Source organism: Pholis gunnellus, assembly GCF_910591455.1.
Source record: "Pholis gunnellus genome assembly, chromosome: 12".
In the NCBI taxonomy this organism is placed as follows: Eukaryota; Metazoa; Chordata; class Actinopteri; order Perciformes; family Pholidae; genus Pholis; species Pholis gunnellus.
In genome coordinates, this window is record NC_136539.1 from 18,847,610 (window position 1) to 18,860,371 (window position 12,762).

The 12,762-nt window shown below is 41.4% G+C and overlaps 2 protein-coding genes across 2 annotated transcripts; one reads left to right on the forward strand and one right to left on the reverse strand.

Moving 5' to 3' along the window:
• Positions 1–259: 259 nt before the first annotated feature.
• On the reverse strand, positions 260–3,791 carry LOC306704544 (melanoregulin). Its single transcript, XM_079170936.1, has 5 exons — positions 3,605–3,791; positions 3,261–3,486; positions 1,163–1,253; positions 892–1,058; positions 260–657 (listed from the first exon to the last, which is right to left on the reverse strand). The coding sequence occupies exons 1-5, from the start codon at positions 3,679–3,681 to the stop codon at positions 535–537; spliced, it is 684 nt and encodes a 227-aa protein (XP_079027062.1). The 5' UTR covers positions 3,682–3,791; the 3' UTR covers positions 260–534.
• Positions 3,792–4,424: 633 nt separating this feature from the next.
• On the forward strand, positions 4,425–10,793 carry LOC306704385 (carboxypeptidase O-like). Its single transcript, XM_079170705.1, has 12 exons — positions 4,425–4,534; positions 4,923–4,986; positions 5,179–5,280; positions 5,971–6,081; positions 6,173–6,289; positions 6,483–6,576; positions 7,080–7,172; positions 7,492–7,601; positions 7,832–7,916; positions 8,129–8,209; positions 8,309–9,822; positions 10,217–10,793. The coding sequence occupies exons 1-11, from the start codon at positions 4,464–4,466 to the stop codon at positions 8,509–8,511; spliced, it is 1,131 nt and encodes a 376-aa protein (XP_079026831.1). The 5' UTR covers positions 4,425–4,463; the 3' UTR covers positions 8,512–9,822; positions 10,217–10,793.
• Positions 10,794–12,762: the final 1,969 nt, after the last annotated feature.

Here is a 12,762-nt window from a genome sequence, read left to right on the forward strand (position 1 = left end):
GAGTTTGTCACATCAGTATTGTCAGATAACAACAAATGTGTGAAAGTAGTTTTGTGGGGCGATAAAGGAATGAATTAAAGTGGATTCTATCATTTTTAAACGAATACCTCACCCTCAAATTGACCATCAGTTACTAGCCCTGTGTTAGCTTAAATTCTTCACGTCTTGGTGGAGAAGGTTTATTGACTCTACACATACCTGCAATAACCAAAAAACAATTAAAACAAGCGCAAAAAACATGTTTTAACCATTTTGCTTATTCATTGAGCAATCCTCCCCAGCTGAGCAGCAGCACACCGGTGCAACAGAAATGCTGGAAGAGTGAAACTTCTACTTTCAAAAGAAAATTAATGAATTAAAAACATGTTATCTTTATACAGCATTATGACATTGTAATGGTCCAAACAACCAAAACACAGTGGAATAAAATAAGTTAAATCAACAGGACACATCGGAGAGAAGGTTTAATTTGGCATTAGAATTACATTTTCCTCTACAAATCAATGAATGTTAGAGAGTGGTAAAAAAAACATTTTAACATTGTTCTTCACCCTCTCTCCCAGCTCTGTCACTGTCTCTCAGCCTGCTTTGCTTGGGATATTTTTCTTTAGCCAGTCTGACAAAGTCCTCAGCACTGTCCAGTGACACCAGGCGGTCCTGAGAGAAAGACGAAGACGGATGAGGAGCACGGTAAGAATGAAACAGGTGAGATTGGAGGAAGAGAGATATAACAACAGCGGACCGGGAAGATAAAGCGGACGACAGGAAGGAAGGAGAAACAAACATACTAAGGGGTGAAAGTATGTGTGTGTGTGTGTGTGTGTGTGTGTGTGTGTGTGTGTGTGTGTGTGTGTGTGTGTGTGTGTGTGTGTGTGTGTGTGTGTGTTGTACCATGACACAGAGGTATTTGCTCTGGTGTTCAGTTTCTGGAGGAAACAGAGAGGTGCGGTCCAGCAGCTGTTTCAACAGTTCATCCGCTTTGTTAAGTCGGTCCAGATCTCGACTGAACCGGCTCTGTTTGTTCACACACAGCAAGGCATCCACCTCACACTGATAACCTGCCGAGAGATGAAGGGGAGATCACGTGACGGAACACAACTCAGTATAGCAGATTGGACTTGACTAAATATTAACCGCACAGAATAACATCAGCGTGTCTCACCGAGCTGCAGCAGGATTTTCTTCCATCGAGATCTGACTTCTCGTCTGGCGTAGCGTAACGAGTGTATGTCATAGTTCAGCTTCTCCCATTCCTGTAAGCAAACACGCATAATATACCATAAAAAAGTATGGATCAACTAAGCAATTATTTTCAGCCACCTTCTGGTTGGGAGCTTTATCACTCTCAACCTGAGAAGAGGCCAAATTAGGAAGTGAAAACACCTGACACGGAACATTTAAACACTGTCTGCCTTGTTCAAAACATACAGAAACCAAACTGTTTCACTTACTGAACAAGATAAATAATCTGATCTGTAACTTTAAATTACACAAAGCAGAGAGTTTACAGACCGGCATATTCTACTTTATTTCCTGGGTTAGTTTTTCCCCCAGTGTTGAATTTCCTTTGAATGTAACGGACCCATTTTCAGTTTGTTTGGCCTGATGTTAAAAACAGTCTCACGCCATAATTAGGATGGTTCGCTGAATATTCTCTTTGCATGGGCAGCCAGGCTGTTGGCCTACATCTCCATTGAGGAACTCATTTATTAACACAATGTGCCCACTGTGTCCTGCAGCCGACTATTCTCAACACCAAGACTGCCAGTCACATGTTCGCCAAAAATCAAACTCTCGGCTCAGAGATTCACTCAGCAGAGAAATGCAGTAAGAAGGTATTTTACGTATACTGCAGTGATCCTTCAAAGATACCATTATTACCTCTTGCACACAGAAAGTTACTGTACGGCTAATCTATTCTAACTGTAATAAACAACCTGTGACTGTGTGAGTATTAGACCACTGATTGAGTAAGTGAATGAAGTAGCATGTCTCTTCTCTGTATACTCTATGTACCTTATGTACTCTGTGTGTGTGTGTGTTTTAATGTCTCCTAATGTGATACTTTTAATATGAAGTTGTTTTGGATTTTCCAGTATATTTACTGATGTGAGTCGACATTAAATTGAGTCAATAGCTTCTTTGAGCGCTACCTGTTTGTGTCCTCTCCCTTTATTGAATAACTACATTATAGATCTGCAGTAGAACAGATGAAGGAAACGTAGAATGAATAACCGCAGTACTTCCTGGTACTAGATGTGTGTCTGATACAGTAAACCTTTGTTTCATCTTTGTGTGGATGTAAAACACCAGGTCTCTGCTTAGTGAATTTGCCACTTATCACTGCTAAATGTGTAAAACAGATCAACTAAAGCTATGCACCAAAAATAGTCTAAAATAGATTTAAGGATTCACTAAAACCCAGTCAATTGATCACAGAAGAGTACGGTTACTTTTTTTCTGATTCTGATAAACTTATAAGGATTACAGCTATTCACATATTGTCAACAGCAACATGGACTTTCACAGCATTTCTGTAGAAAAGCATGTTGTCACTACCAAGTGGGTCATTTCAAATTAGACCATCAAACTGATATATCAATGGCTTTAAAGTGTGAAACTGTGACTTTTGCTGCATTTTCAGCATCCTATCACTATGTTGTGTACATTCACAGTGTGTACAGTGTGTGTGTGTGTGTGTGTGTGTGTGTGTGTGTGTGTGTGTGTGTGTGTGTGTGTGTGTGTGTATACAGATATAAGGGGTGTCTACACTCAATACTAAACTGTTATTTTAAAGCTCCTCCTTGACATTTATTATTCACATTTGACATTTGAAAACATCCCTTTTCCTGACATCATATCACCCCGAAGGGAGACCATTTCAAAGAATGTCATTTCAAATGGAACAGATGGTGAAAGCAGTTTTTCTAGGCAGTCTTCGCTTCATCTCAATCACAATTCTATTTTAAATTTCACAATAAATGCCACACTTTATCTGAAATGCATTTAGCGTTCAACGACGTGGTGAATCTAAATAGTGAAATAACGGCTGCAAATTTGTCTCCTGTCTGGATTTAATTCTGAGATTTATTTTCTGGGAATGTCTGATTTTTGTCATTTTTTGGACATGAGCGAAAGGAAATGAACAGATATATACGCTGCTGCTTTTGTCTATGCACTTATGTGTGTTAATTTCCATCTCACGTTGTCTCTTGTGCTCTGCAGCTTTTATGCAACAACAACAAAACACTTTCTCTCACCTCTGTAGCCTTATCAGCCTGGTCTCTCATGCTGATAAAAGCCTGTAACTCTCTGTCCGATCCTCTCCTGATGGGAGAGTCACAGGGTCTGTTTGTGTTGGCCCACGGATCCACAGTGCGCCTCCTTGAAGGCCGGGGGCCAAAAAGGCTCTCCTCTTCTGTGTCGCTGTCGCTGGACTCACTGGATAACACTGGCTGTCTGGAAGCTGTAGTAGTGGTGCGCATACTGGAGAGAAGGAAGGAGAATAGCTGGTTTAGAAGGTTCTAGTTCATTCAAATAAATGAAGATTAAAAGGCGGAGCTTTGGGGTTTTAATCATCATGTCTGTCAGGTGTTTGTCTCACCGCAAAATAGCATTCTTCTCCTCGCTGTTGTGTTTCAGAAAGTACTGACAGCAGCAGATGGTGAACTTGGCTCCCATTGGCCTTTTCCAAAAGTTTGCAACAGTCAAAATATATGCTCCCTGATAAAAATCCCGAAAACAATCACGCCTCGTCCCATAGGATTCTTCTAGAATCCTCGCAAAATTTAAATATGTCCAACCTGAAATGTCCTCATTTGCAAGTGTCGAAGACTAAAAAATCCAGGCAATATCTTAACTTGCAGTGTCCGTCCTCCTTCCCCTGTGCCCAGCCTGGCCTGAATGAGAGCCGTCCGTCAATTACATTATCCACGTGAGTCCAAACAGGGACAACAAAAACAACACACACACACACACACAGGACAGCTCAGGGATGAATGGCACATTTATTCCCCAACTCCTGATGGTGCAGAATGCAGCAGGAGAGGCATAGCTTTCTAGCTCTATCGCTGCAAAACACAAGCTCAGTGCACAAGCTGTAGTTTAGGTCTGGACTTGTACTATCATGTTCTGCCTGCTTTGTAAACAGTCATGTTTAAACGTTTCTGGAGAAGCATCACGAATGCTGGGGTAAGATCAACATGTATAAAGAAGACAGCAGTCTGCCTGCTGCCTTGTGGTATCAGCTGTTGTATTGTTTTAGTGACACTTCATAAAGGTTAATAGATAACTGATTATTCATTTTCTCTGCCATGATCCCTCGTGTATTTACCTCTGTGTCAGCCTGTAAAAATGTGTTGAGATCCAAGGTCACCTGGCTGATAAACTGCCACCCGGAAGAGACTGACAGCAGTCTTAGTTAGTGCTGCAGGAGCAAGTACAACAGCGAGAGGAGCAGCAACATGGAGAAAACCACGTGGACACTTGGTTTGTTCCTGATGATTTTAAGCATTGCTTCAGAGACTTCTGACAGGTGAGCTGTGCTGTTGTGTTGATTTTAAGAAAAAAGGGCGATTGTCAGAGTTGAAACTTATAGCAGCTTTGTCTGAGCACATTTAATTTTGTTCAGTGGTGTTGTTTGTAAATTCAGCCATGTATAAAAACTAAAGTGATACTACTCCAAATCCAGATCAACTTCTATTGAAAATAGTTCTACTTGTTGAATTAGTAGCATTCATCTTTTTTTATGTTGAGTTGAGTAGAATATATTTGCGGGGTCACTGTATTAACATATTTATAGCTGACAGTGTCCTTTTAATGCCTATAGGTCTAACCCAAGTACTACTTACTTTAATATACATTTTTTAATCAATGCAAATACAAATTCACAATGCTTTTCTATGTATCTCTTTAATTCACAGTTTAGTGGAGGCTTTGGAATCAACACAGAGTTATGACTACACCAAATATCACCCCATGGATGAGGTCAGAGTCAATAAATAACTAGAGAGGATATTTCATTATCAATATATATTGCCGTCTATTGTCTCACACACCAGTTTCTTCCCTTTTGATTTGCACTTTAATCTTTATGGATTACAGACGGACGTTGGCCAAAAAAAACTATAAATACCATTAATCTGAATTAATTATCACACTGATTAAATTGCAATACAGATTTACAGGTGGATGGAAGATGTGGAGCGAGGGAACCCAGAGCTGGTCTCCTCTGCCGTCTACGGACAGACTTATGAAGGAAGAAACATCACCCTGCTGAAGGTATTCAACACTGTCACCTATGACACACAGTAGTGGACACCTGGGAACTCTGCTGAATCCGTCACAGTGTCGAACTGCACATTAACGTCAGTCATTAATATTTATTAGGTATTGCCCACTCTTTATGATTGAGACAAGCAAATGTACCATGTTGTGGAAATTTACATACCACCACATACCACAGTTTAATTCTTGTCTCCGAGGGCCCCCTTAGGAGGGGGCTATGGGGGGGGGGGGGGGCGACAGAGTACACGCATGTAGTACAAATCACTTCTGAGAACGAATTATTCAAATAGACCTTGTAGTTAGAGAGATAAGCCCCTTTGAGTATGGGTATGACATTTTCGAGCAGAGGCCTAAAAATAGGGCTAGGGTTCAAGAGGCACTCTGCCGCCCACATTACAGGAGTATGTCGGAGAACTACGGTGGCCTTTAGGTAATATAAAAACGCTAAAGGCTCTCTCTAGAGCCAGTGAGTGGTTTGTCCATTCTGAGCTACTGTAGCCCACGGCCGACTCCATGAAGAAGACCGAAAACAAAATGATTCTTAGTTGCAGGTCATTATACACTAATGAAAACAAAACCATGAATATTGCACTCCATTTATGCTAATAGATCCCATGAATATATTACACACTGACCCTTTAAGTCACCCATTCACCTAAAACGGGTCATGTTGTGTGTCTCCAGTTTGGACTAGAAAACCCAGAGGGCAGAGAGAAGAAGGTTATATGGGTGGACTGTGGTATCCATGCTCGAGAGTGGATCGCTCCTGCCTTCTGCCAGTGGTTTGTCAAAGAGGTGTGTACCCTTATTACAGTCATAATTCTCAATGATGCACATATTTACCCCAGCTAGTAGAGTACATTCTGACGTGTGAGTGTTTGTTCAGATTGTGCACTCGTATAAAACCAATAAGAAGCTGGAGCAGATGCTGCAGAACCTTGACGTCTACGTCACTCCTGTGATCAATGTGGACGGATACATATTCACCTGGGCCAATGACAGCGTGAGTGCTTCTCAGGTTTTATTTCAGTTTGGTTGTTTCACTTAAAATGTCGTCAGTGTTGTGATTGAATGACATACGATTGTTTTGTGTCAGAGATGTGACTAATCTGTACCTGAGAGCCTTCACAGTTAATTAACCATGCACAGTCCAACTAACAAACTATGTGACCTCTGTGTCTGTCGTTTCCATGTAGACTCGTCTGTGGAGGAAGTCTCGTTCGACCCCTCCTCCAGGCAGTAGCTGTCATGGTGTTGACCTCAACAGAAACTTTAATGCCAACTGGGGCAGTGAGTTGGATGCTTTTAAGAATCACAACATCACTAGTTAGCCTTCCAGCTAGTAGTGACTCAAAGCTCCTACATGTAGGATTAACACATTTCTGACTTGGTTGTACAAAACATGTCATAAACCACAAATAGAAACATGGCCACCAGGATGTGCCGGTTTTAAAAGCATTTTACAGTTGATGGGCCAAAATGTTATTTCCGGTCCTGTATGTTGTCATGTCAGGCTGCTATGACAAACAATGTATGCTCCAAATTCAACTCAATTGCTGCTGACAATCTACTCTTTTCTGTGAGACTGGAAAGCTGCAGAGAACAACTAAATATTATAGTGTCAGTCCACATGACACTTAAAGTGTTGGCTTTCACAAGCCGTTCTCTATGAATTCACATTTTCTAATTGTTTTTGACATGAGAAAACATGTTTTAAACATAAACCTGGCAGTGCCTTGTAAAAACAGCCAAAGGTTTGGAGTCGATGAACTTCATGTTATTTCTGTCCTCAGCGGTTGGCGTGTCATTAGACAGTTGTGCAAACACCTACTGTGGGAAATCAGCAGGGTCAGAGCCAGAGGCTAAAGCTGTGATGGACTTTGTTGGTAACTATCTATCAATCATCAATCATTGAAATTACATTCAAAACACTACAATAATACATTGTTATTATTGTTATTATTATTATTAATTATGAGGTGTATTATTATTTTTGTGTTGTTATTTTTTGTTATTTGTTTATTGATTTATTTGTATTAAACATGTGTTCATTTATATGAACACATGTTTAATAAATTAATAATATAACTAATTAATAAAATAATTATATGACATATCATTTAACTTAAAGATTATATATAGGAGCTGTACCTTTTAAGAATGTAATGTTGTTATCGATCACATGTTTATTCCGTCTGTATCTAGGTAGGATGATAAACAAGACTCTGTGTTTCCTCACCATCCACTCTGCTGGGCAACTTATCCTCTTGCCATACGGCCACCCTGAGATCTCTGCACCCAACTATGATGAACTGGTCAGTGTGTGTTTGCTTTGCATTACAGAGACGTAAGCAGTGGACCTTTCTAGAACCAGAAAAGCACAGAGACCGGCAGCACTGCTAAATCTTCAGTTGACATTGTTAGCCTAGCATTATCACTTTTTTTCTTTTTACCTCCTATGACCTGGTAAGATTGTCTTTAGTAGATAGTATACATGGTTTGCAAAAACAAACTTGTATGTTCTAAGTTTTTGTTTCCTGTGCAGGTTTCAGTCGGTGAGGCAGCAGCAGCAGAGATGAAGAAGTTACATGGAATGGACTACACTGTAGGAACATCTCCACAAATCCTCTGTGAGACTCAGCTGACCTGTTCTTTCCTGTACTGAACAGCTGTTATTTACATATTATCTGATCTGCACTCACTTAGACTTAGAGTCACTCTGACGTTCTTATCCTTAGCAGCCTTTTAAAAAAAGTACACAGTGAGGCCACAGGTTGTGATTCATATCGCCTTTTGGTGTCTTTGTGAATGAACGGGATGCAAATGCCTCTTTCACGTTCAGATCCAAACTCAGGCTCAAGCCGCGACTGGGCTCGCCTCGTTGGCATCCCGTTCTCTTACACCTTTGAGCTGAGAGACAAAGGTGAGCTGAACGTCGGTGATGTGTACTCTCTACGTAGCCATCGGTCAAACCTAATGCACTGGCTTTTATTTTGTAACATCTTGGTGTCACTTCCCTCAGGTGAGTTCAGCCACAGGCTGCCAGAAGAGCAGATCCAGCCGGCCTGCGAGGAGGCCTACGCAGGAGCTCTCTCCATCATCTCGCATGTTCACGACAAGGCCTTCAACAGCGGTACCCTCCCCAACGCTGCTGTTTCTGGGGTCGCCATGATGGTTTTTAGCACCATCGTATCTGTGTTTCCTACCACAGGGGTCTTTGTGTAAGACGGTGAAACTGTCAACGATGGAAGGTTGTTGTTTGCAACGATATACTGGACAGGTCTGTAATCTATTGTCGACCTGTAGTCCTTCTGACTGAGGCGTTTACCCAAATTCTATCATTAGTACTCACTAATGACATATATAGCTAATAAACTTGATAATCAAAGCCTGGGGGTCCTCTATGCATATACTCAAACAGCTGCAGCTCTTTTTCATTTTGATAAGTCTAGATTGGAAAACAAAAGCTGTTTTGAGTGACGTGGTGATGGTGTCGTCCCTCCTTTTAGCAGCAGGGGGCAATGTTGTCCCATTCTATACGCCACACTCTTTCTCATCCATGCCACCGGCTTCACACATCCAGACACATTTCACAACTTCCTTCTTTCTTTAGCTGTGTCACGCAGCTGGAGGACATTTCACAGTGCATCGTTGCCTCCGCATGTATGAGAATACCAGTTTCGTCATCGTGTCCGATTATCTTCAATTCCAACACCGGAGTCATAGAGACAGAAAAACACACATTTAGTTTGACTGCCTTTGTGCATGACCCCAAAAAAACAGCACTACCATCAACATAACACAACGATTAAGTTATAATCTTACTTCATTCACGTCTTCGATTAACGCATGATCAAATCAGACTTGAGGCTTTCTTTCAATCGTTTTATTTTCAGTTTATAGGTTACACGCTATATGTTACCTTCAAAACGAATAGTATGAGACTTTATGTGAGTGAAAGGTATGGAGTCTGGCTGTCATCTGTTTCATGCTGTATGACTTGAAGGACAATACACTCATGAGGATGTAGAGTATTGAATATATGGACAATAGGTTAGAGGTTCTTTCATCCATTTTTGCAAGATTTTCATGAAAGAATGTCTCCCCATCAGTGAAGTGTTTACTGCAGTTATGAATTAGGACAAATACTAGGAAAGGAAAACTTGAAATTAAGTTTCAGTTGACATTAGAAGGTGTAACAAGTCTATTTTTTGCAAAGACGCCATCAATATGCGATTCCATTAATGGAGGATTTTTGTCTTTTTAGTGTCCTCTAGTGTTGGGAGGACGACACAGAGCCTCAGTGGGAACACAACACAGCTCTGACAGTCACTCATGTCATTGTTACCTGGAGCCTGAACGTCTTTGACTCACAGTTCAGGGACAAATCTACCTATATTATTCAGATAGCTCACACTGTCTACACAATGGAGGGCTTTGGCTTTCCTTTGACATTTTTCTCACTGGATTAGAATTTTGAAGGCCTTTGTTTGGGGGTTATTTGTGCTTGAAAGCATTTTTCTTTTGTGCGGAAGAGTACATTTCTATTGAGAATTTTAGATACATTCCCTCAAACCTTCTCTCTCTCTCTTTCTCTCTGAGATTTATATGTCCATAGTGTATCCTCTCCTACTACCTCAGTGACTGCTAGACCACCATTCACACACACACACACACACACACACACACACACACACCAATGACAATGTGACAGCAATGGAAATAGAATTATATTCCAGCTCACATGAAACCTCGACAGAACAGAAAGATGGGTCAAACACCAGAGGAGCGAGGGAATAATAATCGGGAACAGTGACACACACAAACACACACATATATATATACAGCCCTTCAGGGAACAAACTATTCACTGCTCCATCACTTACAGTCATGAAAGATAATCACAAATGACTTGAGTGAGGCAGAGCAGAGCTTCCTGACACACACACACACACACACACACACCCCATGAACATAAGAACTGGGCAGGCATTCAGAGACACAGATTGAAGGTGATTATAATTCACAGTGAAGTCTGGCTGGTTTAACCATCACCAGCTCATCCATCTATTTGTCTGTGCGCATGTGTGGGTGAGCACATCAAGGTGGCAGGGGAAGAACACACCGTGGTCGTATAAATCAAACAGATAGGGAAAGTGGGGGAGAGAGGAGGACAAGACATCGAGCCCACCCATCAAGGAAGAGGTGAGTGAAGAATGGATGGATGGGAACCAAGCGAGGGGTTGCTGGAGGACGATAAAAAGAGGAGGGGGGGAAATAATGTACAGGATAGCACAGTGTGTGATTCACTAAGCAAAATGGATTCCGTTAAAGTAAACTTAACATTCAGGTCTGCCACTGGAGGGAAATGGAAGCACGGTTCCTCAATAAAACAATGTGAACATAACTGTATGTACCTGATCAGGAAAATATTGCCTCTGCATCACCCAGCTCATTTGAGTCACTCTGCAAAATTGTATTTCTTGCAAATTAAATCTTTTATCATCATACAATGGCTCTGGAAAGTATTTCTTAGTGGCTAGCAGGTGTCCACCATTAATCACAGTTCTATATCAGCTTGCAAGGTAAATTAAAGCAATTCATTTTTGGAATAATTAATGATACAATGTGTTGTTTACGTTACAGAGTAATCTACCAGCACGATAGCATATTGTTGCCAGTTGGTGTTGCGTTGTCTTGCTTTGCAGCAAAAGTTGACCAGGTTAAAAAAATGTTGCCTTAAAGACGCTGCCCTTTTTTGGTGTCGTATCCAACGATAATATTATTGATGCCGTCGTTGCAAAGACAACCGTAATATTTTGTTTGTTCCACTGTCTACCTTTTCTGCTACTGGGATAATAGTAACTGCAAAGAGCTAACGTTAATACACTTTGGTAACTGGGGATAGCTACTGATAGCTACCAGGGAGCACAAAAACCCTATCGTCTTCCTTTGTGCCGTAAATCGAGCCGTCATTTCCCCGGGTACTCGTACCTGGTGGAGGACAGATTTGCATAGCGAAAGCAAGGCTTGTAGGGAAACCAGTCGAAACGCTGATGGTGTCAATATTCTATGGCCACAACATAGTGAAATCAACAATTACTTCATAAAGTCGTAGACAACAGTAGATCTGGGTGCCCAAGATCTTCAGCAGTTTTGGGAGATGTAAATTACCACGGTGCTCATCCAGTTTACCAAACTGAGCGGTCGAGAGTGAATTCAGCCCATTCTTTACTGAAAAGATGATTAAATAGAGCGTGGAGCTGAGACTTTTTAACCTATTGTTATTTTCTCTTTTGTCTCAGCAGAAGCTCATTGAATCATGTCGGTGCAGTGATATTGGAATATATGTATATGGAATCAGTCAACAGTAGACACATGTGACAGTGACCGTTCTACCTCTGTGTCAGAGTATGGTTTCAGACTGATTGGATATTGGACATTTCCTATAATATTTCAGCACTGGAGACCCTGCTGAAACCCTGTTGAAATGTGAATTACGGCCAGCTAAAGGAGATAATAGTAATATGTTTATTCAGGTTTAACTATGTATTTTTAGGGTGAGACAATACGTCTAAACTCTCAGGAACTCTCTATGAATCCCCAAGGGGGTGGCCAAGGTTCAATTTCCAGACGTGTGAGGTTAAACGAGGAGAAATCATGTTTTTGTTTCTCTAAGTGTTGAGACTAGAACTCAACCTCTCATTTGTCTGCTTCACTCTACTTTACAGAGACACCAGTGGGGAAAAGCCTTCGGGCTGCTCTCTTTTTCACACACAGTGACTGTAAGTTGATTTCTGCAGCGTGTCAGTACAATTCACCACTGACGCCTTTTCATTTTTTAAGCTGAGCCTCGTGAGTTTCACGGGGCTCCTTTCAAACGTGCGTTTGCACGAGTGCCCCCACACATTCAAATGATGAATAGGAGCGTGTGTGAGAGGGCTCTTTCGCTGTGGACCCGTGACACATCTTTGCCACATATTTTTATTGCTAATCAATGTAGATGACACCATTTCTTACACACTGTCACAGACGATCGATGGGAATTATGCCATGCTTTTTAACTGTCACTGGTAATCAATGAGGGTGGCGCCATCATCTGCATCTCCTGATCATTACATCTGGCGATCAATAACGAAGCTGGCTCGGGGATGACACATGATCATCATACTGGCTGTCTACGATGATAGGTAGATATGTGTGTGTGTGTATGTGTGTGTGTGTGTGTGCGTGCGTGTGTTGTGTGAGAGAACGGAAACGTGTGATGCTGAATGGCAGACAGACGAAGGAAGGGAACTCATAAAATAAAGATAAAAATCACAGACAAAGGTGGCTGGAAAGAATTTGACACTAGAGAGACACAAAGTTGAGGAGGTGGAGCGCTCATATTTCAAACCATCACTCTGCCAAGGCTATGGGCAGACAGTACAGCAGACAACACAACCTCACTCCCTCCCTCCCTTCCTTCCTTCCTTC

Excerpts from the sequence above, each read along its gene's own strand:
- LOC306704544 (XM_079170936.1), bottom strand. The coding sequence starts at position 3,681 with ATGGGAGCCAAGTTCACCATCTGCTGCTGTCAGTACTTTCTGAAACAC. Across the intron at positions 1,059-1,162 it reads GAAAATCCTGCTGCAGCTCG|GTTATCAGTGTGAGGTGGAT; the intron begins GTGAGACACGCT and ends ATCTCTCGGCAG. Across the intron at positions 658-891 it reads GCAAATACCTCTGTGTCATG|GACCGCCTGGTGTCACTGGA; the intron begins GTACAACACACA and ends TCTTTCTCTCAG.
- LOC306704385 (XM_079170705.1), top strand. The coding sequence starts at position 4,464 with ATGGAGAAAACCACGTGGACACTTGGTTTGTTCCTGATGATTTTAAGC. Across the intron at positions 6,577-7,079 it reads CTTTAATGCCAACTGGGGCA|CGGTTGGCGTGTCATTAGAC; the intron begins GTGAGTTGGATG and ends TTCTGTCCTCAG. Across the intron at positions 7,173-7,491 it reads AGCTGTGATGGACTTTGTTG|GTAGGATGATAAACAAGACT; the intron begins GTAACTATCTAT and ends GTCTGTATCTAG.